The sequence below is a fragment of the Coregonus lavaretus genome, assembly GCF_964263955.1.
Source record: "Coregonus lavaretus genome assembly, chromosome: 4".
NCBI classification, from domain to species: Eukaryota; Metazoa; Chordata; class Actinopteri; order Salmoniformes; family Salmonidae; genus Coregonus; species Coregonus lavaretus.
This window is the reverse complement of record NC_139991.1, coordinates 65,685,063-65,711,423: the sequence shown is the minus strand read 5'-3', so window position 1 is coordinate 65,711,423 and position 26,361 is coordinate 65,685,063. Positions and strand designations below refer to the sequence as shown.

The following is a 26,361-nucleotide window of genomic DNA, read 5'->3' as shown; positions in this document are numbered from 1 at the left end:
ACAAAAACATAATGCCTGAATATAGACTGGATTTTGTTGTACTGTGATAGAATGTCTGATGATTTCAAACACCTCAATATCTCTGACCAGCTTACAAATTGTTGAGGGCCACCTACTGCCTAATTCAAGGCTCATCTGTAAAAGAGACCATTGTCTCAATATGACTCCCTGATAAAATAAAGTTTGAATACAAAAAATGAAATAAAAACATCTGTAATAGAGAGAAGGTCCACACTAATGAATGTGTCGTGAAAAAATGAAAATTGATAAGATTTCTCAGAACAAACGTTTCATCAAACTGAACTAATTTTTTTCCCCCACCTCAAATTCATGAGTGCCGACCTTCCTTCATTCTCCATTGAATATAATTACATAATATCTAAACTACTGTATCTCTAGGTGAGCGAGGTCAAAGCTACATAGAAAATCACTAAATCATATTCTGGCTAAAATTTGAATAACACACACAGATAGTTTTTTTTAAAGACTTTAACTTTTGTAGGTATAAAACAAGTTTGGAGCAAAATCCAATAAACTCAAAGTTTTTCAGAACAAGACAAGAACTTCAGCATTTGTTGGTCAGTAGCTAGGTTTCCATCCAATTGGCGACAGATTTTCATGCGAATACTCAAATGTACATAAAGAAAATATGCACATTTTACCATCAGTGGAGTTTCCACCCAACTGACTTTGAGCAGATAGAAATCAGTGCGTGATGACGTAGTGCACACAAAATGTACTTTTTTGCTTACGTTTTCATGTACTGAAAAAAAAAAAATCAAAAGTTGTGTTTCCATCGCATTTTCAACTCTATCAATAGTTTTGTCACAAAAATTGTTGCATTAAATAGCAAATGTGCCAACTCCGTATTTATTGGAAAGGAGCATCAAGCTCATCACCGTGCACTTTCACCACCCTGTGACGTTCATCATAACATTTCATCTATTGCCTAATAAACTACATGGTTTCCAGAGTCCTAGTGGGAGGACCACACAGCATATCATTGCGTGACTCCAAGTTTACTTCGATATGATGGTTATTATATCAATATTTGCGCATAAAGGCGTTTCACCGGCAATTCTCTCATAATACATTTTACCGACACTAAAAGATCCCACCATGTCGAACTAACAAATTGTCTGTTGGCATTTATAAAATTGTACCGAAACTTCCTGTTTCCATCACAGTTGTCTTGATTTGTTATTCTATTTTTTTTTTTTATACACTATGACTTTACTCGCATAAAAACTGTGGATGGAAACGTGGTTATTGCACAAGTTTCTTGTCTGAAAAAACCCCTACCCTAAACACACCCCTTTTCCCCTTTAAAACAGTACAAATCAACACATACCTCAAAGACTACACATCTCCCTCGAGAGACTACAACTACGGTTACAAAATGACCCCCCAAAAATATGAGAAACAAAAAGAACATGGCTGCCCATTCCTTCCTGGTGGTGTGGGAGGTCACTTCCTCTATGCAGTCTTCTGCTGGCCCTTCTTTCCAATCAGAGACTTGTGGATGTGAGGGATCACACCTGCAGGAGGGAGAAAAAATGAAATTACGAATGGGTGCTAGTGCTACAAATTGGTGGGTGAAGAGGTGAATTTGCCCTACCCCATGTAATATAAAGTGCATTGAGTTCCTGGAAGAACAATACATAAACCCAATCCATTCATTTACAACTCACCTCCTCCAGCGATGGTAGCCTTGATGAGGGAGTCCAATTCCTCATCTCCGCGGATGGCCAGCTGTAAGTGACGTGGAGTGATACGCTTCACCTTCAGATCCTTGGAGGCGTTCCCTGCCAACTCCAACACCTGAAAGGGAACCACAACAATAGGTTCAGTCATTGTGCGTTAGGGAAGGGTTGGAGCAAAAGCCTGCTCTATTGACCTTCGTCAGAACCCTCAATGAGTCCTTTTTTTGTGTTTAAAAAAAATAAAACATCTCACCTCAGCGGTGAGGTACTCCAAGATGGCGGCGCTGTAGACGGCTGCGGTGGCTCCCACTCTGCCATGGCTGGTGGTCCTGGTTTTCAGGTGTCTGTGGATACGACCCACCGGGAACTACACAAGGAGAAACATAAACACAATCAGAAACACTCTAGGTAGAAGTTGCCTATTTATCTGTGATGTAGGATTCACTTGTGACTAATTCAACAGGGAAAACACGCTGGTAGAGCACGGCGCTTGTAACGCCAAGGTAGTGGGTTCGATCCCCGGGACCACCCATACACAAAAAATGTATGCACGCATGACTGTAAGTCGCTTTGGATAAAAGCGTCTGCTAAATGGCATATTATTATTATTATTATTATTACTTGCGACTGATGTGACCACAGAAAACCAGGTAAAAGAGAGTGGGTACATGCCTGGAGTCCAGCCCTCTGGGAGCGAGACACGGCCTTCGCCTTGGCTTTACCACTGTCCTTTCCAGCTTTTCCTCCTGCCTGGAAGGGGACAAACAGAAATTCAGTGAAATTACTTTTGATGCATCAACTTGATCAAATGTTGTTTTTGTTACTTCTCAAAGCCATGCCGAACTGTGGCCAGGGTGAAAAAGACTAAATGTGGTGTGGATGTACAAAAGAAAAAGTATTAAATCACAAGCATTCTCTTAATGTTATTTTTGTTTACAACTTCAAGCAAATCGAAGGCGGCACATGCAACCTGTCATTACAATCACACACTTATCCCGCCAACTGGAAGATAATGCACAATTTCCGGTAGATAGTTAGGTAACTGGTAAACTGTCATTTGATTTATTGAAGATAAATCATTCAAATTTTGCAAACAAAAATTCAAAATATGCATAAATACGCAGGAAGAATGGTTTTACAATAGTTAACTAAAACTGTGAAATATTGGTAAACTTGTTGCTAACTAACGTTAGCACAGGTTTTCTTGGCTGCTCGCCAGTAGTATCTGCGCTCGCTAGGCGGATTAGTGCTAACCTGGTTTAGCTAGCTAGCTCGGTGGAAACTTGCTACCGTAACGTTACTTCAAGATACAACCCAAACTTTGCGAATATCTTGGACTATTAACATAATATAAATCAGACAGAGACGGGAGGTAACGTATTAGATATAGTTAAGCTATGTTTGAAATAAGTAGGAGAAGCGAGTCGGTTGTAAACCAGATGGCGTTGTAGCTAAATGTAGATGGCGCTCTTTCGTTAGCTAGCTTTCGAGTGTCAGTCGACGACGTCCTAACGTTATTTCGCACGCAAGCTTGCATTCGTGAATGCTACAAGCCAGTTTAGCATATCAATTACATTTAATCAAATGTACTATAATCTGTCCTATAATACAGAGTGCACACACAAAATGTGCATAAAATAATCAAAAACTCGTTACCATGTCGCCGGTGAGTTTTCCCTGTTCTATTTCCAAACGGAGAGAAACAATAAACCCCGAAGCAAAGCCAAACCCGATGAATGAGGATTCCCGGAGCTTCCAGAGCCAACCAATAGCTTTTCTGCTTGCTGGTTCGAACGGTCTCTTCAGCCAATTGTAATCGTGTTTGTACAGTGTTTACTCATTCCTGCAAGTGGATTGGACGCTTTGGGATAGTAGAAATACCAGAGAAATACTACTGCACTTCAAATTAATTGAAGGTATGGTCACACAAGTAGGCCTACATGCAGAATAAGATGAAATACCAAAAATTCTGTCACATGGACAACATTTTGACTACATAATCCATGTAACTGAGTTGATTTATTAATTTTAGAAATAATGACTGTCTCATTGTTTAATCTTCTTTTCCAGTGATACTCAGAAGGATCATTCAGATAGAACGAATGAATAGGCTACATTTGTACTTAGGTTTTTTAATAAATGAATAATGATGGGATTTATATTGTGCTTTTCCAGTTGGTCAGAGCGTTACATTGTATGAGAAAAACTCCTCTCATCCACCACACTACCAATGACTCTGACCTACCTGAATCCCATGTCTCTCTGTTCCCCATCTCTCACTTGTTCAACGTTGATGCTGCCAGACCCGGGTCAAATGCATGAGTGATGTAATTTAGTTTGGCTGGCACAATCGAAGCAATAAAAATGTCACAAAAGTGCAAACTCCAAGCTAGTAAATGATGTGCCCCTCAACTAGCCTAGCCTACTTTACAGTATTTGACCAATGTTATCTGCCAGTAGATTCAAAATATTTAGTCCCGTGTAGCTCAGTTGGTAGAGCATGGCGCTTGTAACGCCAGGGTTGTGGGTTCGATTCCCACGGGGGGCCAGTATGAAAAATGTATGCACTCACTAACTGTAAGTCGCTCTGGATAAGAGCGTCTGCTAAATGACTAAAATGTCAATTAAAAACCCTGTACCAGTGGACATTGATGTTTGCAACCTAAGTAGTAGGTGAGCAGGCTAGGCACTGTGTTGGCTGCTGCCCTTCCACCTGGGGTGTATTCAAAAGGATGCATCTTTACAAAACGTTAAAATAGAAATGTAGATTATTTGATTAATATTGTCATGTTAGGATAAAAATTGTTTTGCAAAGAAAAAACAACAACATGTAATGTAAAACCTAGACCGTGGCTTTAATGATTCTTTACTCTAATCTTATCTAATTGACAGAGAGAAGCATGTATGTATTCTACTATCTGAACTTTCTGTAGCATTATGCCCTCCTGAGAAAGCCTCTGGCTGGCCCCTCTTCCTCGTGAGAGAAGCCCATCCCAGTCAGGCCTCCTCAGTGCTGGAGCGAGTCTCCCCTGCTGCCAGTGCTGCTGTGGTTGGAACTGGACTGGACTGTTGGGCATTACAAATCAGGGCACCTATGTAGGATATTAAATATCACTGTGGTTTGAGCACCCCTATAAGTGTCACTGTCAAGAATATGTTGGGCACCCCAACATTCAATGTGTAATTTGTACCCTTGACTTACGTGGTAAAAGGTGAAATATAATGGAATAAAACTTCGGCATGGGTGTTGCCTGCCTGCTGGATGTACACTGAGTGTACAAAACATTAGGAACACCTTCCTAATATTGAGTTGCACCCCCTTTCGCTCTCAGAACAGCCTCAATTCTTCGGGGCATGGACTCTACAAAGGTGTCAAAAGCGTTCCACAGGGATGCTGGCCCATTTTGACTCCAATGCTTCCCACAGTTGTGTCAAGTTGGCTGGATGTCCTTTAGGCGTTGGACCATTCTTGATACACGCGGGAAACTGTTGAGCGTGAAAAACCCAGCAGCGTTGCAGTTCTTAACACACTCAAACCGGTACACCTGGCACCTACTACCATACCCTGTTCAAAGGCACTTAAATATTTTGTCTTGCCTATTAACCATCTGAATGGCACACATACACAATCCATGTCTCAATTGTCTCAAGGCTTTAAAATTAATTCTTTAACCTGTCTCCTGCCCTACATTTACACTGATTGAAGTGGATTTAACAAGTGACATCAATAAGGGATCACATCTTTCACCTGGATTCACCTGGTCAATCTATGTGTAATGTTCCTAATGTTTTGTACACTCAATGTATATGAGTTCAATGTAAAGAGGGCCTCTTTGCCACATTATCAATATACTGTAGCGTGCTTGTTTTGGAACCAGAGTGGCCTGGGCCCAGTTTAAAAAAAATCCTGATCAAAATGACGCTGTGTTGTCTCAACCCTGTTACCCCATTCCATTTTGTTCCCCCTTCATTTCAGAAAATATTTAGACCAAATTTCATGGGATCATATAACATGATCTTTGTTGTAGCATATGATGTGGAATGTTATGGTTTGGTTCTGTTTTTGTCTTTTAAACTACATAAAAAAACGAGGGACCACATCTGAAGGAGGAACAGAATTTAACACATTATATGTTTTTATCTGGATTAAATGTTTTGAAAAACTGGGCCCTGAGTTCGAGTCTTGACCAATCCACCGCTGAATTCGTTACACTGGTGTCAGAAGTGAGATAGTGGAAGAGGGATGTATAGTGTAGTGATCTTTGGTGCTTGCCTCTGAATCAGAGACCCGTGTTCAAGTCCCAGTGTACAACCCCTCTGAATTGGCTACAATACTATCTGACTGATCGTGGTTTAATTGGTTGATTAGTGTCATGGGCGGCATGTAGCCTAGCAGTTAAGCACCTTGGGCCAGTAACTGAAAGGTCGTTGGTTCGAATCCCTGAGCCGACTAGGTGAAAAATCTGCAGATGTGACCTTGAGCAAGGTACTTAACCCTAATTGCTCCTGTAAGTCGCATCTGCTAAATGACAAAAAAATTAAATTACATGGGCACCACTGTGGTGAAATTAATAGTAATATTCATATCTGGGTGACAGGGAAATTATTAGGAGTTACATGGCTAAATATTTTAGTACCAAAGCCTAGGTTTATGAAAATGTGCAAGGTAAAATGTATTCATCTCAGTGTAAATGGCTGGTCTTTTGTGACATTGTAAAATGACTGTCACTGTATAGTATAAGTGTAACAGTTGGTATGATTTAAAAAAAAAATATATATATATATATATAAAAAAAAAGTATGCACTCACTAACTGTAAAGTCGCTCTGGATAAGAGCGTCTGCTAAATGACTAAAATGTAAATGTAAATAAGGAATTGCTTTTATTACTGCTTTTGTCTGTAGTGTAGAATTTCACGCGTGCCCAGTTTTGCCTTAAATGCCATAGCAACTGCACAGAAAAGGATCAGCTACAATTTATTGGCACTTCATAGTAAAAATAGTTGTAACAATATTGGCCCGTTGATTGGACGGCGGTGTGGTCGTGAATGATGGAGTGTGGATCCCGGTGTCCAGTAGGGTAAAAGCTCCACGAGAATTACGTCAACAGAACCGAAATCTGAACCAATTACATGTTACAAGGTTACGATGTATGCGTGATTGGCAGCGGAAATTGACCAATGAGGGAAAGCGAATTAGTTGAACCTGGAGTGATTGGCAGACCCAAGGCCAATGCGGGAGCGCTCGGGGCGGGTTTTGGTGGTGACCGTGAAAGGGGTGTGCAAGCGGAGAGGGAGATACGCAGGAGAGAGTGAAGCTGGCTGGCGGTGCTGAAGATGGCGGATGGTGACAGTGGGAGCGAGCGCGGCGGTGGCAGCAGCGGAGGAGGGGGAGGTGGAAGCGGGTTTCAGCACTCCCAGAGAGAGCAGGAGACCCAGGAGCTGGCGTCCAAGCGGCTGGATATCCAGAACAAGCGCTTCTACTTGGACGTCAAGCAAAACAACAAGGGCAGGTTCATCAAAATCGCGGAGGTCGGGGCCGGGGGCTCCAAAAGTCGCCTGACCCTGTCCATGTCAGTTGCGGCGGAGTTTCGCGACTACCTGGGGGATTTCATAGAGCACTACGCCCAACTGGGGCCTAGCAGCCCGGAGCAGATCGCCCAGTCCTTGGTCGGAGAGGACGGCGGGCCCAGGCGAGCCCTGAAGAGCGAGTTCTTGGTCCGTGAGAACCGTAAATACTACCTCGATCTGAAGGAGAACCAGCGGGGGAGGTTCCTGCGGATCCGACAGACCGTCAACCGAGGGCCCGGGTTCGGTGTAGGGGGGCCTGGAGGAGGCATGCAGGCCGGCCAGACCATAGCCCTTCCGGCCCAAGGCTTAATAGAGTTTAGAGACGCCCTTGCCAAGCATATAGATGATTACGGTGGAGACGACGAGGAGTTGGCGGGTGGAACGGCGGCTGGGGGCTATGGGGAGCTTCCCGAGGGCACATCCATCATGGTGGACTCTAAACGGTTCTTTTTCGACGTCGGGTCCAACAAATACGGCGTGTTCCTGCGAGTGAGCGAGGTCAAACCGAGCTACAGGAACTCTATCACCATCCCGTTCAAAGCGTGGGGGAAGTTCGGAGGAGCTTTCAACCGCTACGCGGAGGAGATGAAAGAGATCCAGGAACGACAGCGGGATAAAACTTACGAGAGGAGAGAGGAGTCGGAGGGAGAGGAGGTGGATGACGACTGAGTAGTTGAAACTGCTTATATAGTTCAGTTCACACCGTAAGATCAGCAATAGGGTATGTGGCAGAAAAATGCAGAAATGACAGATTTAAGTGCATGACGAATCGAACTTTAATACTAGAAAATATCGTGGTGTAAAAAAGTACATTTGACAGGGGAACTATTGATGTATTTAACACCTGGAGTTTGTTTATGAGGGTTAGATGGGGTGGGAAGTAAAACAAAAAGTTAAAGTTATGGGACTAGTAGTGTGTAAATGAGACTTTTCTCATGGGTTTAAAAAAGATTGCAATGATGTTTTGTAGAAAAAGAAATATACCTAAAACCAGCAACTTGGTTTTCATAACAATTTAAGAAGCCAATGACATCTTTATAATAAATGTTCCCTTTCAAATATAGATATATATTTAAAAGAGTAAGGAGTGTACCTTGACCCCATTAATTTAGCTATTATTTCAATTTCTCCGTGTAAGGAGATAACCAGCATCCATTGTATTCCTGTTTTAGGCCTCTCCTATGTGGGCAGTGTGTGTGGGATCCTTATAAATTAGTGAAAGTTGTAGGAAGGAATGTCTAGAATGCTGCTGTCATTTTGTAGAGGTTTATATTTAGTGTGTTAACTGATGGAGAGAGAGATAGCAATATAACACAGGCAGGCCCCTTAACAGACGATTATGATGAGAAACGTTACTGAGAGAACTATATCTGCAGGCCTATCTAAAGGCCTCAGAGACTAAATTGGAGCCTTGTGCTAACATAGTTAGCTCGCAGTATCACGTCACCCTCCAAACAAATAGACCTAAACATGGTGGCAGAGTGAATGCTTTTTTAATTTTTACATAGAAATGCCAGGCAATATTTACAAAGTCTGTTTCCTCAGACTTAATGGGTTTGAAAGTAATCTGTACGTTTCTGTAAGAGGGGAGCTGTGTGTCTCCTCAGTCCTCACGCAATGTGGCCTGGTGTCAAGAGATTGGCAGGCCTGTTATCCAATCGGCAACCAGAAAGGACAGTATCGTCCTTCTGTGTGAGTCCCGTGGGAGCCTGCCCTCTCAGCGTTGACACACGGATGGGACCCCCACGTATCCACACACACACACACACACCAACACACTGCAGGAGCCTTGTGACCAGGCCATTGCAAGTGATCACTGGGTGAAACCCAGAGCTACTACTACTGTCACCCAGCCAGCCAAGAGTGTGTGTGGGGCGTCAATGATAACGTACCACCAGTTCCTCTGCTAAGGCCCAGCCAGGAGAGACCACACACACACTCTGTCTCTCAGAGCCCAGGCCTCAGCACCACCACACCACTGGCATCACACTACGCCTCTGGACAGTAACAAATGGATGGATGGTTTCCTTTTTATTTCGAAAGAGAACTATATTGAAAGAAGATTATACGTATAAAAGAGAAGATACTGAACAAACCAGCATACAATATTTTTTAAATACCTTAAGAGAAGGAAAAATGTATATGAATTATATAGCCTAAGTAGAACGGAGGCTTATTTCATGAAACATAGCTGGGATGTGACTGAATAGTCCATGATGTTGATGTTTTCTTTTAGTTCTTTCTTTATTTTCACTTTCATTTTCATTTGTTGGTTTTCTCCCAGAGAGTGAAAGAAATAACACTTCTGTGATTAAAAATAATATAAATGCAATAGATATTGTGATTGTATACTTTAGAAAACCGCTTTCTCTCCCCCCTCAACAACCAGCAGCTGCTGAAAGGCAGTCCATAGTTCTCCATTTTAACTTACTCTTCTTAGGTCGTATTAGTTTTAAAGCTCCTACTACAATCAGTTCAAATAATTGTAGTCCCAGCTGGTCTCTGTTGCTTGTAGTTGTTCCCAATTTAACATGTAGAACCAGTCACAGGCAGTTGGTCTGAGTTGGGGGGAAAACTACCCAACGCATTGTCAATGTGAAGGAACCTTCTTCATATTACACGTTCTCAACTCCAAGCTTGAAGTCGCCTTCTGTTTAACTTATTCCATATTCTCCTTTAACTATGTTGCCAGTGCCATCAAGGCAATTAGGTTTTATTTTTGTTATTGGAAAAGACTACCAAATAGTGTACGATAATTACATGAGAAGGCAAACAATGCACTGACTGACATTCAGGGCTCAGTTAGGTATTTAAAATGCGTAGTAAACCAATTGCTTTCTGACACTAAGAATGTGTGGTGTTGGATTCTTTGCCACTTTGTTGTTGCACTTTAAGATAGCAAACACAATGTCATATTATTTCTTAGACTCAGCCAGTTTGGGGGGGGGGGGGGGGGGAGTGTCTCCAGTCTTCTCCCCAGCACAATCTCAGTGACACGGCAGCTGTCATAGACGTGTGCTCTGCTGTTGCACCATATCTAGACCCTCCTCTCTTCATCAGTCAATAAAGTAGCTCTTTACTTAGGAAAACTGATTCTCCGGCCTGAACATTTACATCAACACAACACCAGGTAAATGTCTCAAATATACAGTAGAAATAGGAACTAGAAGGCATATCTTTCAGATTTTGATCTACACATTTGTCACAACTGTTCAAATCAACACAGTAAATAAATGAGTGTGTTTGAGATACACAGATTCGTCTTCTAATATGTCTGCACAGATGATCGGATCATTATCAACAGCAAAATATCTGTTGATTTGTATAATCTGTTTATCTCTAACAAGTATGTCTCCATCAGACCAAATTAAACTAGGGTTAACATGTTTGAGGTACCTTAGAAGTTGTCCTTAACCATAGGTCTCGCAGATTACTTTACCCCCAATCCCAACCTTTACCATTCTGGGGGTTGAAAAAATATCTGACCCTATATCTGAGGTTAGGGGTAATATCTACCTACATATGGCGTGGTGAAAGCACATGCCATGTCGGCTGAGGGGAGGGTGAGCTCTGTCATACAAAGCAGTAGGAAGACTACTGTAGGGGTAACCTGACTCCTCCTCCCCTGCAGTGGTCTCTTCCTCTGTTCTCTGGGCCTATCAGGTCTCTCGCCCTCTTTCTACCTCCCCTTTACTCTCTCTCTCTCATGCACTGCATCTTTTTCTCCCTTGTTCCTCACATGGCTTCTTTCCCCTTCTCTGTCTCTTTCTTTCTTTCTTTCTTTCTTTCTTTCTTTCTTTCTTTCTTTCTTTCTTTCTTTCTTTCTTTCTTTCTGTAAATCTGGAGTGAGGACAGCCGTGTGTGTGTTTGAGTGTGTGTGCTGACAGGGCAGCAGGTGCTATTTTAATGTTGAAGGCCTGGACAGACTAACATTCCTCCTGTCCTGCCTAGGAGTCAGCTGTGCCATTAGATCCTGAGTGCCCCCCCCCCACACACACACACACACAAGCATGCTCATATACACACATTTTCTCACACTCTCAGGGTTTGATGGTGTTAAAGCCTGTTCACACACAGTACACAAACCCAATTACAGACAGACGACAGACAGCACATCCAGAGAGATGGAGCCTGGCTGGACAGGACTAGCACAGATGCTCAGTGTCTCAGATAGTGTGTGAACACACACACAGCGATGTAGTTTATCAGTATACCTCACCCGGATCATCCTAGCAGACAGGTTATTTATACTGTCTGGTCTAAGCAGCTGTGATGTGATGGTTCAACATACAGTGAGGAAAAAAAGTATTTGATCCCCTGCTGATTTTGTACGTTTTCCCACTGACAAAGACATGATCAATCTATAATTTTAATGGTAGGTTTATTTGAACAGTGAGAGACAGAATAACAACAAAAAAATCCAGAAAAACGCATGTCAAAAATGTTATAAATTGATTTGTATTTTAATGAGGGAAATAAGTATTTCACCCCTCTGCAAAACATGACTTAGTACTTGGTGGCAAAACCCTTGTTGGCAATCACAGTGGTCAGACGTTTCTTGTAGTTGGCCACCAGGTTTGCACACATCTCAGGAGGGATTTTGTCCCACTCCTCTTTGCAGATCTTCTCCAAGTCATTAAGGTTTCGAGCCTGACGTTTGGCAACTCGAACCTTCAGCTCCCTCCAAAGATTTTCTATGAGATTAAGGTCTGGAGACTGGCTAGGCCACTCCAGGACCTTAATGTGCTTCTTCTTGAGCCACATCTTTGTTGCCTTGGCCGTGTGTTTTGGGTCATTGTCATGCTGCAATACCCATCCACGACCCATTTTCAATGCCCTGGCTGAGGGAAGGAGGTTCTCACACAAGATTTGACGGTACATGGCCCCGTCCATCGTCCCTTTGATGCGGTGAAGTTGTCCTGTCCCCTTAGCAGAAAACCCCCCCCAAAGCATAATGTTTCCACCTCCATGTTTGACAGTGGGGAGGGTGTTCTTGGTGTCATAGGCAGCATTCCTCCTCCTCCAAACACAGCGAGTTGAGTTGATGCCAAAGAGCTCAATTTTGGTCTCATCTGTTCACAACACTTTCACCCAGTTCTCCTCTGAATCATTCAGATGTTCATTGGCAAACTTCAGACGGCCCTGTATATGTGCTTTCTTGAGCAGGAGGACCTTGCGGGCGCTGCAGGATTTCAGTCCTTCACGGCGTAGTGTGTTACCAATTGTTTTCTTGGTGACTATGGTCCCAGCTGCCTTGAGATCATTGACAAGATCCTCCCGTGTAGTTCTGGGCTGATTCCTCACCGTTCTCATGATCATTGCAACTCCACAAGATGAGATCTTGCATGGAGCCCCAGGCCGAGGGAGATTGACAGTTATGTTGTGTTTCTTCCATTTGCGAATAATCGCACCAACTGTTGTCACCTTCTCACCAAGTTGCTTGGCGATGGTCTTGTAGCCCATTCCAGCCTTGTGTAGGTCTACAATCTTGTCCCTGACATCCTTGGAGAGCTCTTTGGTCTTGGCCATGGTGGAGAGTTTGGAATCTGATTGATTGATTGCTTCTGTGGACATGTGTCTTTTATACAGGTAACAAGCTGAGATTAGGAACACTCCCTTTAAGAGTGTGCTCCTAATCTCAGCTCGTTGCCTGTATAAAAGACACCTGGGAGCCAGAAATATTTCTGATTGAGAGGGGGTCAAATACTTATTGTTATTCTGTCTCTCACTGTTCAAATAAACCTACCATTAAAATTATAGACTGATCATTTCTTTGTCAGTGGGCAAACGTACAAAATCAGCAGGGGATCAAATACTTTTTTCCCTCACTGTAGTCAACCATTCTGCCTGCCTGCTCTACCAGCTGTTAGTGCTCTGGTGGGCTGTGATGTGTTGGTTGTGTAGAAGTTGGTGAGTCACTGATGGAATTGGTGGTATGTGTGTCGTTTTGGTAGTCAGTGTGTGTGTGTGTCTCCAAGAGTTGGCATGGTTTGGCCTGTGAATCAACTGAAAGCATGAAAGCTCTCTCTCTCTCTCTTTTACACACACACTCACCTGCTTTTCCTCCTCCTTCTCCCCTCCTCTTCCTCTCTCGCCTTCTCCCCTCTTCCCCTCTCCCCTCCTCTTCCTCTCTCCCCTCATCTTCCTCTCTCTTCTTCCTCTCTCTCCTCCTCTTCCTCTCTCTCCTCCTTCTTCTCATGTCCTCTGGCAAACTGTTTTTGTGAGGCAGAGAAGAGAAGTTAACTGGCTCTCTGAGTTTCTCATTACTCACGACTCTGGCGTGTGAGCGAGAGAGAGAGAGAGTGGCCTGAGGAGGGGAGGAACACAGTATGACTACATCACCCTACCCTGTGATGGTTTGAGGGTGTGTGTTTGCACCACCTGACACACTTTTACCACGTTAAGATCTTAGGTTTAGAGAATGAGTGTGTGAGCATGTGTGTTGAGGGTTAGTAAAAGGGTTGTGGATGACCCCCCCCGAAGCTGATAATGTGTTTTACTACCAGCTTCCTGCAGTGCAGTATGGGTTTACTCTGTTACTCCTTCAGTCTGTGCAAGCTATGATATGGAGCCGGATAAAATTCCCCATTGACACTGTTATGAGGTCAGTTTTAAGTATAAACTGCTCCTAGATCAGTAATATCTCTGTTACTCCTTAGGCTAGAGTTTTACCCAGAGCTCCTGACACAACCATATGGCGCAGCATTGATGATGTCACCCGCCACACACACACACACACACACACACACGCACACACACAGAGAGGCATAGGTGCAGACAAAAAGCTGGCAAATGCCCTTTTTAGCAAACGACACAGGGTTGGGTGGAGGATGAGGAGGGGACATGAGAGGGAGAGAGGGAGGAGGAAGTAAGGAAGTTAAGGGAGGGAAGGAAGAAGGAGGGAGGAGTTAGCTCTAAACCCCATGTCAGTGTGTGGACAGATCGACAGGAAACATCTTTCACACACAGAGGGAATGGCAAATGAGAACATTTCCTGCTGGGCTCTCCACCAATCAGATTCCCCTTGATGACAAATTTGACTTCCTATTTCTCTTAGATGGGAGAACGATGGATTTACCATTAGAAACAAATCTATGGTAATTTTTGCATTATAAGTCATCCCCTGGGCACAGATCTAGGATCTGCTTACCCTCCCCAAATCCTGACCTTAATAATTATGGGGGGAAACGCAATACTGACCTTAAATCAGTGTCTAGGGGCAATGAAATCCTACTGTCCTACTAATATTTCTGTTCTGACTGACAGCCTCCCCTCCAACGTCACACACACACAAACCTTCTCTTCTTCAAGCATGGGAGAAGTTTGTGTTTGTACAAGAGAGAGAGAGAGAGAGAGAGAGAAGTGGAAGTAGTGAGACTATGAGCCATGTCATACTACACTGGGCTCTGTGCCAGATCAAGCTGGGATTATTCCACATGCTCCCAGCAGCTCTCTGCCATCACGCTAAGTGTGTGTGTGTGGTTTCAACACTTGAGCAATTGAGGAAGCCTGTAGAACACTTTGGCTTGGAACCAAGTGTGACTGTATGACATCATAGTGTTGGCCAGTGTGTATAAAAACACTTTTTATAAAGATAGAATCATCACTATTATCCCTGTATGATTAGATCAGAATGGTAGCTAGCAATAATAGGCCTACACCAACTGTAGTCACTGTCAGCTGGGTCACTTCCTGCAACCATGTTTTATCATAATGTGAGGGTCCAGTGTGTATGTGTTCGTGTGTGTCTGTGCGTGTGTGAATGCGTACATGCATGTGAGCGGGTGTGTGCGTGTTGGTCGGTGTGTGTATTGCATGATTCAGAGTTTTAGAGGGCAAATGTAGGATGGCATCCATACCCGGGAGTACTGTGGGAGCAAATGGGGTCATGTGTTTTCAGTATTAGAGAAGTGCTAAAAACAGCTGTGTGTGTTTGTTTGTGTCAGCAACAGAATATAGCAGTCTATTTACAACAAAATAAAGATACACAAGCAGAGAGAGAGAGAGAAATACAACATATGCTGGCGCTACTGTACCATTTATACTGTAGTGTGTTTATAATTCTACTGCTGCTATGGGCTTCCCTAGTGACCCAGAGAGGAAGCCCACTGAGCATGCTCACAAACAGAGGGGATGGAGCGAGGGAAGAATGAGGGACCGAGAGAGAGCAGGAGAAGGAGAGGGAGTTGCATGACAAAGGAGAGAGAGAGAGGGCGTGCGATTAAGTGAGAGAGGGCGAGCGGGTGGGTGAGGGAGGGAGGGAGTACCATGATGGCTGGAAGGAGAAAGAGAGAGGGAAGGAGGGAGGGAGGGATGGAGAGTAGTATGACGGAGGGATCCATGCCTGCAGGAGGAAGCGGTGATCCTGCTGTGATGCCGGGCTATATTTAGCTTGTGTTGCCATGTGCCCGGAATGTCCATGGCAGAGGCACACACACAGATTCAGACATACACATGCAAACACACCCGTGTGTGTGTGTCTGTGTGTGTGTGTGTGTGTGAATGTATGCGTGCCACACAGAGACAGGAATGAACATCATCAGATGAGAACCATCTCTCTCTGTGTTCAGTGTCTAATGGTAACACAGGATCTCTCTCTGTGTTCAGTGTCTAATGGTAACACAGGATCTCTCTCTGTGTTCAGTGTCTAATGGTAACACAGGATCTCTCTCTGTGTTCAGTGTCTAATGGTAACACAACATCTCTCTCTGTGTTCAGTGTCTAATGGTAACACAACATCTCTCTCTGTGTTCAGTGTCTAATGGTAACACAGGATCTCTCTCTGTGTTCAGTGTCTAATGGTAACACAACATCTCTCTCTGTGTTCAGTGTCTAATGGTAACACAGGATCTCTCTCTGTGTTCAGTGTCTAATGGTAACACAGGATCTCTCTCTGTGTTCAGTGTCTAATGGTAACACAACATCTCTCTCTGTGTTCAGTGTCTAATGGTAACACAACATCTTTCTCTGTGTTCAGTGTCTAATGGTAACACAACATCTCTCTCTGTGTTCAGTGTCTAATGGTAACACAACATCTCTCTCTGTGTTCAGTGTCTAATGGTAACACAACATCTCTCTCTGCACTTTAGAATCCTCTCTCCACCCCTGATATGAATCTGTCCTATTTTTACCCTCCTAGACCAAAACCGCACATCACCCCACAACCTGCATCTCTCTACTACCCCACATACATTATGCACAGCTACAGCATAGGAGCCAACCACATGGCGTTCAGAGATATCACTATGCAAACCAGCATACCGACGACCAATGAGGAGGCCTCTTCCTCCTCTACACCTCCTCTGGTTGGCTGGGTCCATTTCATCCCGCCATGCGAGATTCTAGGCTTATGGGTTTGTGTTTGATGAACACAGAGCTCCAGAGTCCTGATTCACGCTGTGTGTGTGTGTGTAAGAGTCGATGCAGAGCGCTACACCAAGCCTATTTCTGACTAAATATTGACAGAATGACCAACTCAGAAGTCACTACCGCATGTAGATGTGTTTGAGGTGCAGTCCAACCTCATGTTACTGTTTGTTCTGCTCTTACATCTTCACAAAAACATCCAAATGCATTGAATTTAATACCATTTATTAACTGTACTTCCAACATACAGCAAAAGACATCATCATATAATCATTGAAAATGTTTAAAAAAATGTAAAATAAAAACAGTCTTGAATCATTGAAATACTACAATATTTGCTTTAAAAAGAAAAATGACAAAGAACATAGTTTATTACATATTAGTTGATGTTAGCAGTAATATAGTATATTAGCTTAGCTTTTTAAATACGTAATACATAAATATATAATTAATCATAATATTAGAAAAGGGATGATTGACTTTCTTATAGAAAATAAACAAAATAGCATTACATGTCACAATTTCACAGTTGATAATACTTCAAATACAAATGACATCTGCAATGTTAGACAAGGAAAAATAATGATTAACTTTCTTATAGGAAATAAAACAAAATAGCTTAAAAATCTAATCTTCACTAATATGAAGCATATCATTCAGTCAGAGCACAAACAGACACATTCAAAAACGATTTTCCCAAAACGATATATTACCCAAAAAGTAGACAAAATAAAAACAAATCACAACTGTCCTGCTTGGAGGACGATTAATGATTATACTATACTGTAATATTGCCATACTCTACTTAGCCCGTGGAACTGCAACCATAAGAGAAATAATTCAATATGAAGTAACTATTTTTTTTTTTTTAAATTCACACTTTGAGCATTTACGGTCTGTGACTAAAACGTTGCGAAGCTAGAGCAAGGGTTTCTTGATCCTGTCTCTAGCCTACAGCGTGATCAGTAGTTACTGGGCGGTCCCTGAAAGAGAGCGAGCCCGGGCTACTGAGGCACAACGCGACACTGCAAAGGAGAGAATGAACACACAGCACCACCTGCTGGTCACGCACGCACGCACACTCACTACAACCAAACCACTTTCAATTGACATTGGTGCGCTCAGAAAAAAAGGCGCTATCTAGATATGAAAGGGTTATTCGGCTGTCCCCATAGCAGAACCCTTTGAAGAACCCGTTTTGGTTCCAAGTAGAACCATTTTGGTTTCCAGGTAGAATGCTTTTGGGTTCCATGTAGAATCCTTTCCACAGAGGGTTCTACCTGGAACCAAAAAGGGTTCTCCTATGGGGATAGCCGAAGAACCCTTCTGGAACCCTTTTTTCTAAGAGTGTGGTGGTACAAGGGTCTATCAATTCAAGATGTCTACAGTATCCATCTGTCTGAACTCTCTCTCTGGCTGTACCTGGTACATACACTCTTGGGATGGGGTGTGTGTGTGTGTTTAGTTTTTGACTGAGAAGTTGATATTTCTGACGTCCTCTTTCTGACACATCTCTACGGGCTTGCGTTGCTCCAGTGAGGTGCTGATGAACCAGCCGGGGTACTTGGCCGACTCGAAGGTTGTCAGGGAGATGCCTTGGGTTGTCTTGTAGAAGAGGAAGCGAACTGTGTCTCCCTGAGCGCTGATGGTCTTCAACTGGTCCTCAGAACACAGCTGAGAAAGAGAGAATGGGAGGGGAGGAGAAATGATTAGGATGATGAGAGGTGAATTGAGTATGTAGAGGTAAGTGTGTGTGTGTTTGTGAAAGTGAGAGAGTGAAACACACCTCCAACTGTAGGATAGGAGTTGTGCTGTCTGTCTGCATGGAGCAGGACAAGTTGAAGTTGCTACTGGCAATCCCCAAGACAACTGGCTTGGCATGGATAGTGGAGGAGTCCATATTAATATCATACATGGAGAGGTTGAACCTCGCTGAGAGACAGAGAGAGAAAGAGAGAGAGAGAGTTAAAGGGCATTTTCACTATTTTAGTCATTTTTAACACTCAACTGTGATATTAACACTCAACTGTGATGTTGCCGATTTTGGTAAAGGCTGCCAAAAAAACGACGCTTACGGAATGCTTACACTGTGCTTGCAGTGTAGTTTGGCAGTTAGCCTACCTCTCAGGTGGTTGTTGCCTCCCTGCAGTGTAACGGCCTGTAGCACCATGGTTTCAGGGTAGTGCACCACGCTCTTCTGGTAATGGTCACGCAGGGTGCACTGCTCGGGGCTGTCCATCCGCTTGAAGGTCCCCTCAGCCTTTTTAGCCATCGCTCCTTCTGGCTCCTGGACCCGCTCCATCACACAATCTACACAGAGGAGGAGGGAGGGGGTAGCAGTAGGGGAAAAGACAAGTGGGGAGAGGGGAGTGTGGGGGACATGGGACAGGGACTATCAATCAACTGAATTGTTAACAGTGACCTGGGCCTAAAGAAACAGAAAATCAGTCCAGAGTACAGTCTAATCAAATAATATAGATTGTCTATTGGTGACTATACGGCATGGCAGTCTATGTACCTTCCACCAGGTTGTCCATGATGATGCTGCAAAGCTGTTCGTCGGTGCACTCCATGCCCAGGGGAGTGTGTATGGAGTCGGACTTCTGGAAGGTGTGTTTCATCCTGTGCATCGCTATCACCAGGTGAGCCACCTGTCTCATGCCTCCCTGACGCTGCTGGAGAACCTCCAGTTCAAAGCTCAGGCCCAGGTGCAGCTCCATTTCTGGTCCACCCTACACACATACAAGTAATTAGAATGAGAGTCCAAGTAGAAAAAAATAAATACATTCTGTCAAGAAAAGAAAAAAATATCTATTTTCTGGAGTTGTCCCAGGTTTCCCTCAGTTTTAAAGGTTTGAGGTTTAAAGAGATTTTAAAGACTGTTCTATTGAACATGCCACCACTATTAAGGCAATTTAATATCAGAGTGCCTTATTGGTCCTCTTTATGCATGAGCACACTGACTCAACCTACGTTTTTAATGTTCTACAACTAGTGTATCCTAATCCTTGTAGCGCTTGCCATCCTTTTTTATACAATGTGTAGCAAAATGTCTTACCTTCGCACCAGACAGGCTGCATTCCGCATCAAACCCCATACTCTCCGAATAAGAGCTTCAGGGAAAAAACACAAAAGGTGTTAGCCTTAAATCTCATCTTCCTCTTCAAGCTCAGATAAACAAGTTATTTTTATATCGAGGTGGGTCTAACAAAGGTTTGTGCAAACTGTAGCCTATACATCAGCATGCAAATTGGAAATAGGTTTAAGGCTAACAAATACATGCAAACAAAAAATACAGTATTCCTCAGGAATCAATTCAGGAGACAGCCTACCTCCGCAGAGCATCCGCCAAATCGAAGTCCATGATTCTGAGACAAAATGAGAACAAAAATGAGATTAGCCAACCATAAAATACCTGAAATTAATTGTATGCTATTTTCTATATTTCTAAAATGTGTTTTGAAAAGTTTAGTACGTTTTTCTAAATACTCTAACTTTAGAGTGATCGTTTAACTCTTAGGGGAGTTGGCTAGTGGCGTTGAAGCGTGAACAGGATGCCAACTGTGCCTTTGTACGCTCTTTATATACCACTCGTCTCTAGCGCATGGGAAACTCCCGCACCTGCCCTAAACTTGGTTGAAAAAGTAAGAGCACTTCCACAGTTTAATCACTAGCTAGGTTTCCAATTGGCACAGATTTTCATGCGAATATTCACAAATCCGCGTGTAGAAAATATGCCTATTTTCCCACCTGTAACAACGTTTCCATCCACAGTGCGAGGAAAGTCATACCATATAAAAAAAAAATCACGACAGCTGTGATGGAAACAGAAAGTTTAGGACAATTGTAGAAATACAAAAATATAATTTGTTCGTTCGACATGGTGGGATCTTTTAGTGTCGGTAAAATTAATTATGTGAGAATTGGCGGTGGAAACGCCTTTATGCGCAATTATTGATATACAGTGAGGGAAAAAAGTATTTGATCCCCTGCTGATTTTGTACGTTTGCCCACTGACAAAGACATGATCAGTCTATCATTTTAATTGGTAGGTTTATTTGAACAGTGAGAGACAACAAAAAAATCCAGAAAAACGCATGTCAAAAATGTTATAAATTGATTTGCATTTTTATGAGGGAAATAAGTATTTGACCCCTATGCAAAACATGACTTAGTACTTGGTGGCAAAGCCCTTGTTGGCAATCACAGAGGTCAGACGTTTCTTGTAGTTGGCCACCAGGTTTGCACACATCTCAGGAGGGATTTTGTCCCACTCCTCTTTGCAGATCTTCTCCAAGTCATGAAGGTTTTGAGCCTGACGTTTGACAACTCGAACCTTCAGCTCCCTCCACAGATTTTCTATGGGATTAAGGTCTGGAGACTGGCTAGGCCACTCCAGGACCTTAATGTGCTTCTTCTTGAGCCACTCCTTTGTTGCCTTGGCCGTGTGTTTTGGGTCATTGTCATGCTGGAATAACCATCCACGACCCATTTTCAATTCCCTGGCTTTTGACGGTACATGGCCCCGTCCATCGTCCCTTTGATGCGGTGAAGTTGTCCTGTCCCCTTAGCAGAAAACCCCCCCTAAAGCATAATGTTTCCACCTCCATGTTTGACGGTGGGGATGGTGTTCTTGGGGTCTTGTGTAGGTCTACAATCTTGTCCCTGACATCCTTGGAGAGCTCTTTGGTCTTGGCCATGGTGGAGAGTTTGGAATCTGATTGATTGATTGCTTCTGTGGACAGGTGTCTTTTATACAGGTAACAAGCTGAGATTAGGAGGTCTCCCTTTAAGAGTGTGCTCCTAATCTCAGCTCGTTGCCTGTATAAAAGACACCTGGGAGCCAGAAATCTTTCTGATTGAGAGGGGGTCAAATACTTATTTCCCTCATTAAAATGCAAATCAATTTATAACATTTTTGACATGCGTGTTTCTGGATTTTGTTGTTGTTATTCTGTCTCTCACTGTTCAAATAAACCTACCATTAAAATTATAGAATGATCATTTCTTTGTCAGTGAGCAAACGTACAAAATCAGCAGGGGATCAAATACTTTTTTCCCTCACTGTAGAGTCACGCATATGGTGTGTGGTCCTCCCACTACTACTATAATAAATTACACTACATGGTCAAAAGTATGTGGACCCTTCAAATTAGTGGATTCGGCTATTTCAGCCACACCCGTTGCTGACAGGTGTATAAAATAGCGCACACAGCCATGCAATCTCCATAGACAAACAATGGCCGTAGAATGGCCTTACTGAAAAGCTCAGTGACTTTCAAAGTGGCACCACTGTCATAGGATGCCACCTTTCCAACAAGTCAGTTCGTCAAATTTCTGCCCTGCTAGAGTTGCCCTTGTCTGCTGTAAGTAGTGTTATTGTGAAGTGGAAATGTCTAGGAGCATCAACAGCTCAGAGGGGAAGTGGTAGGCCACAGAAGCTCACAGAATGGGACCACAGAGTGCTGAAGCACATAGCGCTTAAAAATCGTCTGTCCTTGGTTGCAACACTCACTACCAAGTTCCAAACTGCCTCTGGAGGCAACTTCAACATGAACTGTTCGTCGGGAGCTTCATGAAATGGGTTTCCATGGCCGAGCAGCCGCACACAAGCCTAAAATCACCATGCGCAATGCCAAGCGCCGGCTGGAGTGGTGTAACGCTCGCCGCCATTGGACTCTGGAGCACTGGAAACGTGTTCTCTGGAGTGATGAATCACGCTTCACCATCTGGCAGTCCGGCGGATGAATATGGGTTTGGCAGATGCCAGCAGAACGCTACCTGCCCTAACGCATAGCGCCAACTGTAAAGTTTGGTGGAGGAGGAATAATGTTCTGGGGATGTTTTTCATGGTTCAGGGTAGGCCCCTTAGTTCCAGTGAAGGGAAATCTTAACGCTACAGCATACAATTACATTCTAGACGATTCTGTGCTTCCAACTTTGTGGCAACAGTTTGGGGAAAGCCCTTTCCTGTTTCAGCATGACATTGCCCCTGTGCACAAAGTGAGGTCCATACATAAATGGTTTGTCGAGATTGGTGTGGAAGAACTTGCCTGGCCTGACAGAGCCGTGACCTCAACCCCATCAATCTTTTCGGATGAATTGGAAGGCGACTGCGAGCCACGATAGTGCATAGTGAATGGCTAGGCCCTCTACACTATGAAACCACACACTATTGGAGAGACTTTGACGTTACCGGCCGCAATTGATATGGTGAAAACAATGTGTGGGGAGGCAGAGGCACAGAAACTCACATTAGTACCTTTGTCAGATAACACTGTTAAACAAAGAACTTATGCTATTGCTAGCAATCAAGTGGAAACTGACTGAAAGACTCAAAAACTCCCCAGCTTATGCTCTCCAAATGGACGTTAGCTGTGAGGGCCAAGATGCCCATGCATTGACTTTTGTTGGCTATACATGTCGGGGGATGCTATTTACGAGGACATATTGTTCTGTCTCACGATTCCCGAGGATGAAACGGCACAGGGGATGTTCAGTGTGCTGCGTGGCTATATTGACGAAAAACTGATTCCATGGGATCTAATGGTGGGCTTTTGCACAGATGGGGCTCCATCAATGTCTGGACGGTAGGCAGGCCTCTGCACTCTAGTTAGGAATGTGTCTCCCTCTGCCATATGGACGCATTGTATGTTACACCGAGAGCAACTGGCAACAAAAGAGCTGAGTACAGAACTCGGAGATATACTGCAGCAGGTAACTTTGATTGTAAACTATATCAAACAACATCCACTGTGCGCATGTCGGTTCTATTTCACAGGCTTGGTGGTTATCGAGGGGGAGTGTTGGAAAGATTTTTCGCATTGAGAGAGGAACTGTTGTCATTCACAATGTATGTAAAAAACGGACTTTCTGTGTAATGAAAATAAAATGTGACTCCTTGCATATGTAACAGACATATTTGGGAAACTGAACGAACTGAATGCAAGCATGCAGGGGAAATACAAAAACATTCTACAGATGAGTTACCGAATCAGTGGATTCAGAGGAAATAATTCTCATTGGAGAGAGAGTCTTTCAAAAGCGAACCATGCCTTCTTCCCTCGGCTGTGTATGTTACTAACAGAAAACAGCATCAGTAAGTGTCCCACACGAGTGATGACTGCTCACCTCCAACACTTGGAAGAGCACTTTGGGACCTACTTCCCAATCCATTTGACTGTGATCCTGGCTCAGTTAACATGCCAGTAAATTAAATCAAACAGCTGATCGAGCTGTCATGTGACCGAATGCATTCATTGGTCACTAAGGAGGAGTTTTGGTTCTTGACTCAAAGGGAATACCCTGCCGTCTCCCTCTGAGCATTAATGCAATATAACTGGGAAGTAGTAACTGAAATCTCCAACTTCCAACTTCAGTGCGTTCAAGACAACTGGGAACTCTGAAAAAAACTAGCTCCGACTGGGAAAAATCGGTTTGAACGGTTGTCCAACTCGGAATTCCAACTCGGGAATTCTGGCCTCTTTCTATAGCTCCGACTTTCCGACCTGAAGATCACCGACGTCATGATTTGACCTCGTATTTTTCAGAGTTCCCAGTTGTCTTGAAAGCACCATAAAACTCATGGTACCCCTCACCAGCTCATATCTGTGTGAAGCTGGATTCAGTGCTCTCGTCTGCATTAAAACCAAATATCGATCCAGGTTGGATGTGACAGCAGAGATAAGGTCCGCACTGTCGACCCACTGACTTTGAGAAGCTCCGATGCGACATGTATCAAACACACCCATCTCATTAGTGGTGGTGAGATAAGATACATTATGTCAGACTAATTTGCATAGCCCACATTAAAAGTACACATCAAAAGTATGTGATGGCGAGTTGAGAAGACAATCAGAAATACTGTTACAATGTTTTCAAGTTGACTGCCATTGCCCCAAATAAAAAAATAAACATTGGCTGTTAATTACATACATGGTTGGGGTCGCGAGAATTTTCAGATATCAAAATGGGGTCTTGGGCCAAGAAAGTTTGGGAACCCCTGGCGTACACCTTTAGTGCGTGCTGCCGATTCAACTGACCCACCACCACCCCGCTCTCCTCCCCATTGTCTTGCCCAACCAGACTTCCTGCACAATGGTGGGCCAGCTCAACCCCAGTCCATGACCAGGGGCTGGCCTCGCCAGCAGGAAGGCCAGCACAACCTCAGCCTATGGCTGGGGGTTGGCCCTGCCAGCAGGTTCAGCACAACCTCAGTCCACCACTGGGGGCTGATCCTGCCGGAAGGCCAGCTCCAACCTCAGTCCACCACTGGGGGCTGATCCTGCCGGAAGGCCAGCTCCAACCTCAGTCCACCACTGGGGGCTGATCCTGCCGGAAGGCCAGCTCCAACCTCAGTCCACCACTGGGGGCTGATCCTGCTGGAAGTGCAGCTCCAACCTCAGTCCACGACCGGGGGCCGGCCTCCCTGACCACTATCCACGCCAAATCACTCATATCCTACTCCATCCACTACCACCCTACTTTACTGTACTGTAGCATTACAGTTGAAGAAGGATTTTTAAGCCTTTAGACAATTGAGACATGGATTGTGTATGTGTGCCATTCAGATGGTGAATGGGCAAGACAAAATATTGAAGTGCCTTTGAACGGGGTATAGTACTAGGTGCCAGGCGCACCAGTTTGTGTCAAGAACTGCAACACTGCTGGGTTTTTCACGGTCAACAGTTTCCCGTGTGTATCAAGAATGGTCCACCACCCAAAGGACATCCAGACAACTTGACACAACTGTGGGAAGCATTGGAGTCAACATGGGCCAGCATCCCTGTGGAACGCTTTCGACACCTTGTAAAGTTCATGCAAAAAAAAAAACAATACAGTATATGGATATAATCCTAAAAACATGGTTCTGGATGAGTTTTTGGTTTCACCAATGCTGCTAACATGCTAGTATGCTAATGTGAGTGAAACTGGCTGGTGAATGTTGCGTCTATGAGGTGTGCTCCTCACCTCCTCCATGCATCATGGGAATCCCGATCTTATGTGTTTCCTAAAGGGTTGAAGTCTTCCTGCCCTGCCCTATTCCAGCCTCACATGCCAGGAGGGCCTCTAGGCTCTGCAATAATAAGGCAGGTGAGTTAGTGGTGAGTGGGCATGTGGGTGGAGACTGACACCAGCCCTACCATGATTACTGGAGGATATACAGAGAGAGAGACATGGGCAATCAGAAGCTCAGATGAAACATTAGACAGTCAGGACATTTTCCGTCTGTTAGGTCAGTCAGGTGCACCTGTGGGGTTGTGGTATTACCTGTACAGGTGAGCAACAACACAGACACGCACCTACACAACTTCCTGTTTCTCTAAATAGGCTATATACTACTGCCTACACCCAAGACAACAGGTGCGTTCCAGATTAAGTAAAGCTAGTGTGTCCACGTATGCAGATGACTAAACACTATACACGTCAACTACTACAGCGAATGAAATGACTGCAACAGTTAACAAAGAGCTGAAGTTAGTTTCAGAATGGGTGGCAAGGAATAAGTTAGTCCTAAATATTTCAAAAACTAAAAGCATTGTATTTGGGAGAAATCATTCACTAAACCCTAAACCTCAACTAAATCTTGTAATGAATAATGTGGAAATTGAGCAAGTTGAGGTGATTAAACTGCTTGGAGTAACCCTGGATTGTAAACTGTCTTGGTCAAAACATATTGATACAACAGTAGCTAAGATGGGGAAAAGTCTGTCCATAATAAAG

General features: G+C 43.8%; 2 protein-coding genes across 2 annotated transcripts; one reads left to right on the top strand and one right to left on the bottom strand.

Moving 5' to 3' along the window:
- Nucleotides 1-776: 776 nt before the first annotated feature.
- On the bottom strand, nucleotides 777-3,452 carry h2az2b (H2A.Z variant histone 2b). Its single transcript, XM_084160430.1, has 5 exons — nucleotides 3,360-3,452; nucleotides 2,376-2,453; nucleotides 1,957-2,070; nucleotides 1,692-1,821; nucleotides 777-1,538 (listed from the first exon to the last, which is right to left on the bottom strand). The coding sequence occupies exons 1-5, from the start codon at nucleotides 3,360-3,362 to the stop codon at nucleotides 1,477-1,479; spliced, it is 387 nt and encodes a 128-aa protein (XP_084016556.1). The 5' UTR covers nucleotides 3,363-3,452; the 3' UTR covers nucleotides 777-1,476.
- A 3,548-nt stretch (nucleotides 3,453-7,000) lies between these two features.
- purbb (purine-rich element binding protein Bb) lies at nucleotides 7,001-9,604 on the top strand. Its single transcript, XM_084160429.1, has one exon. It carries the CDS (start codon nucleotides 7,039-7,041, stop codon nucleotides 7,939-7,941), a length of 903 nt encoding a protein of 300 aa, XP_084016555.1. The 5' UTR covers nucleotides 7,001-7,038; the 3' UTR covers nucleotides 7,942-9,604.
- Nucleotides 9,605-26,361: the final 16,757 nt, after the last annotated feature.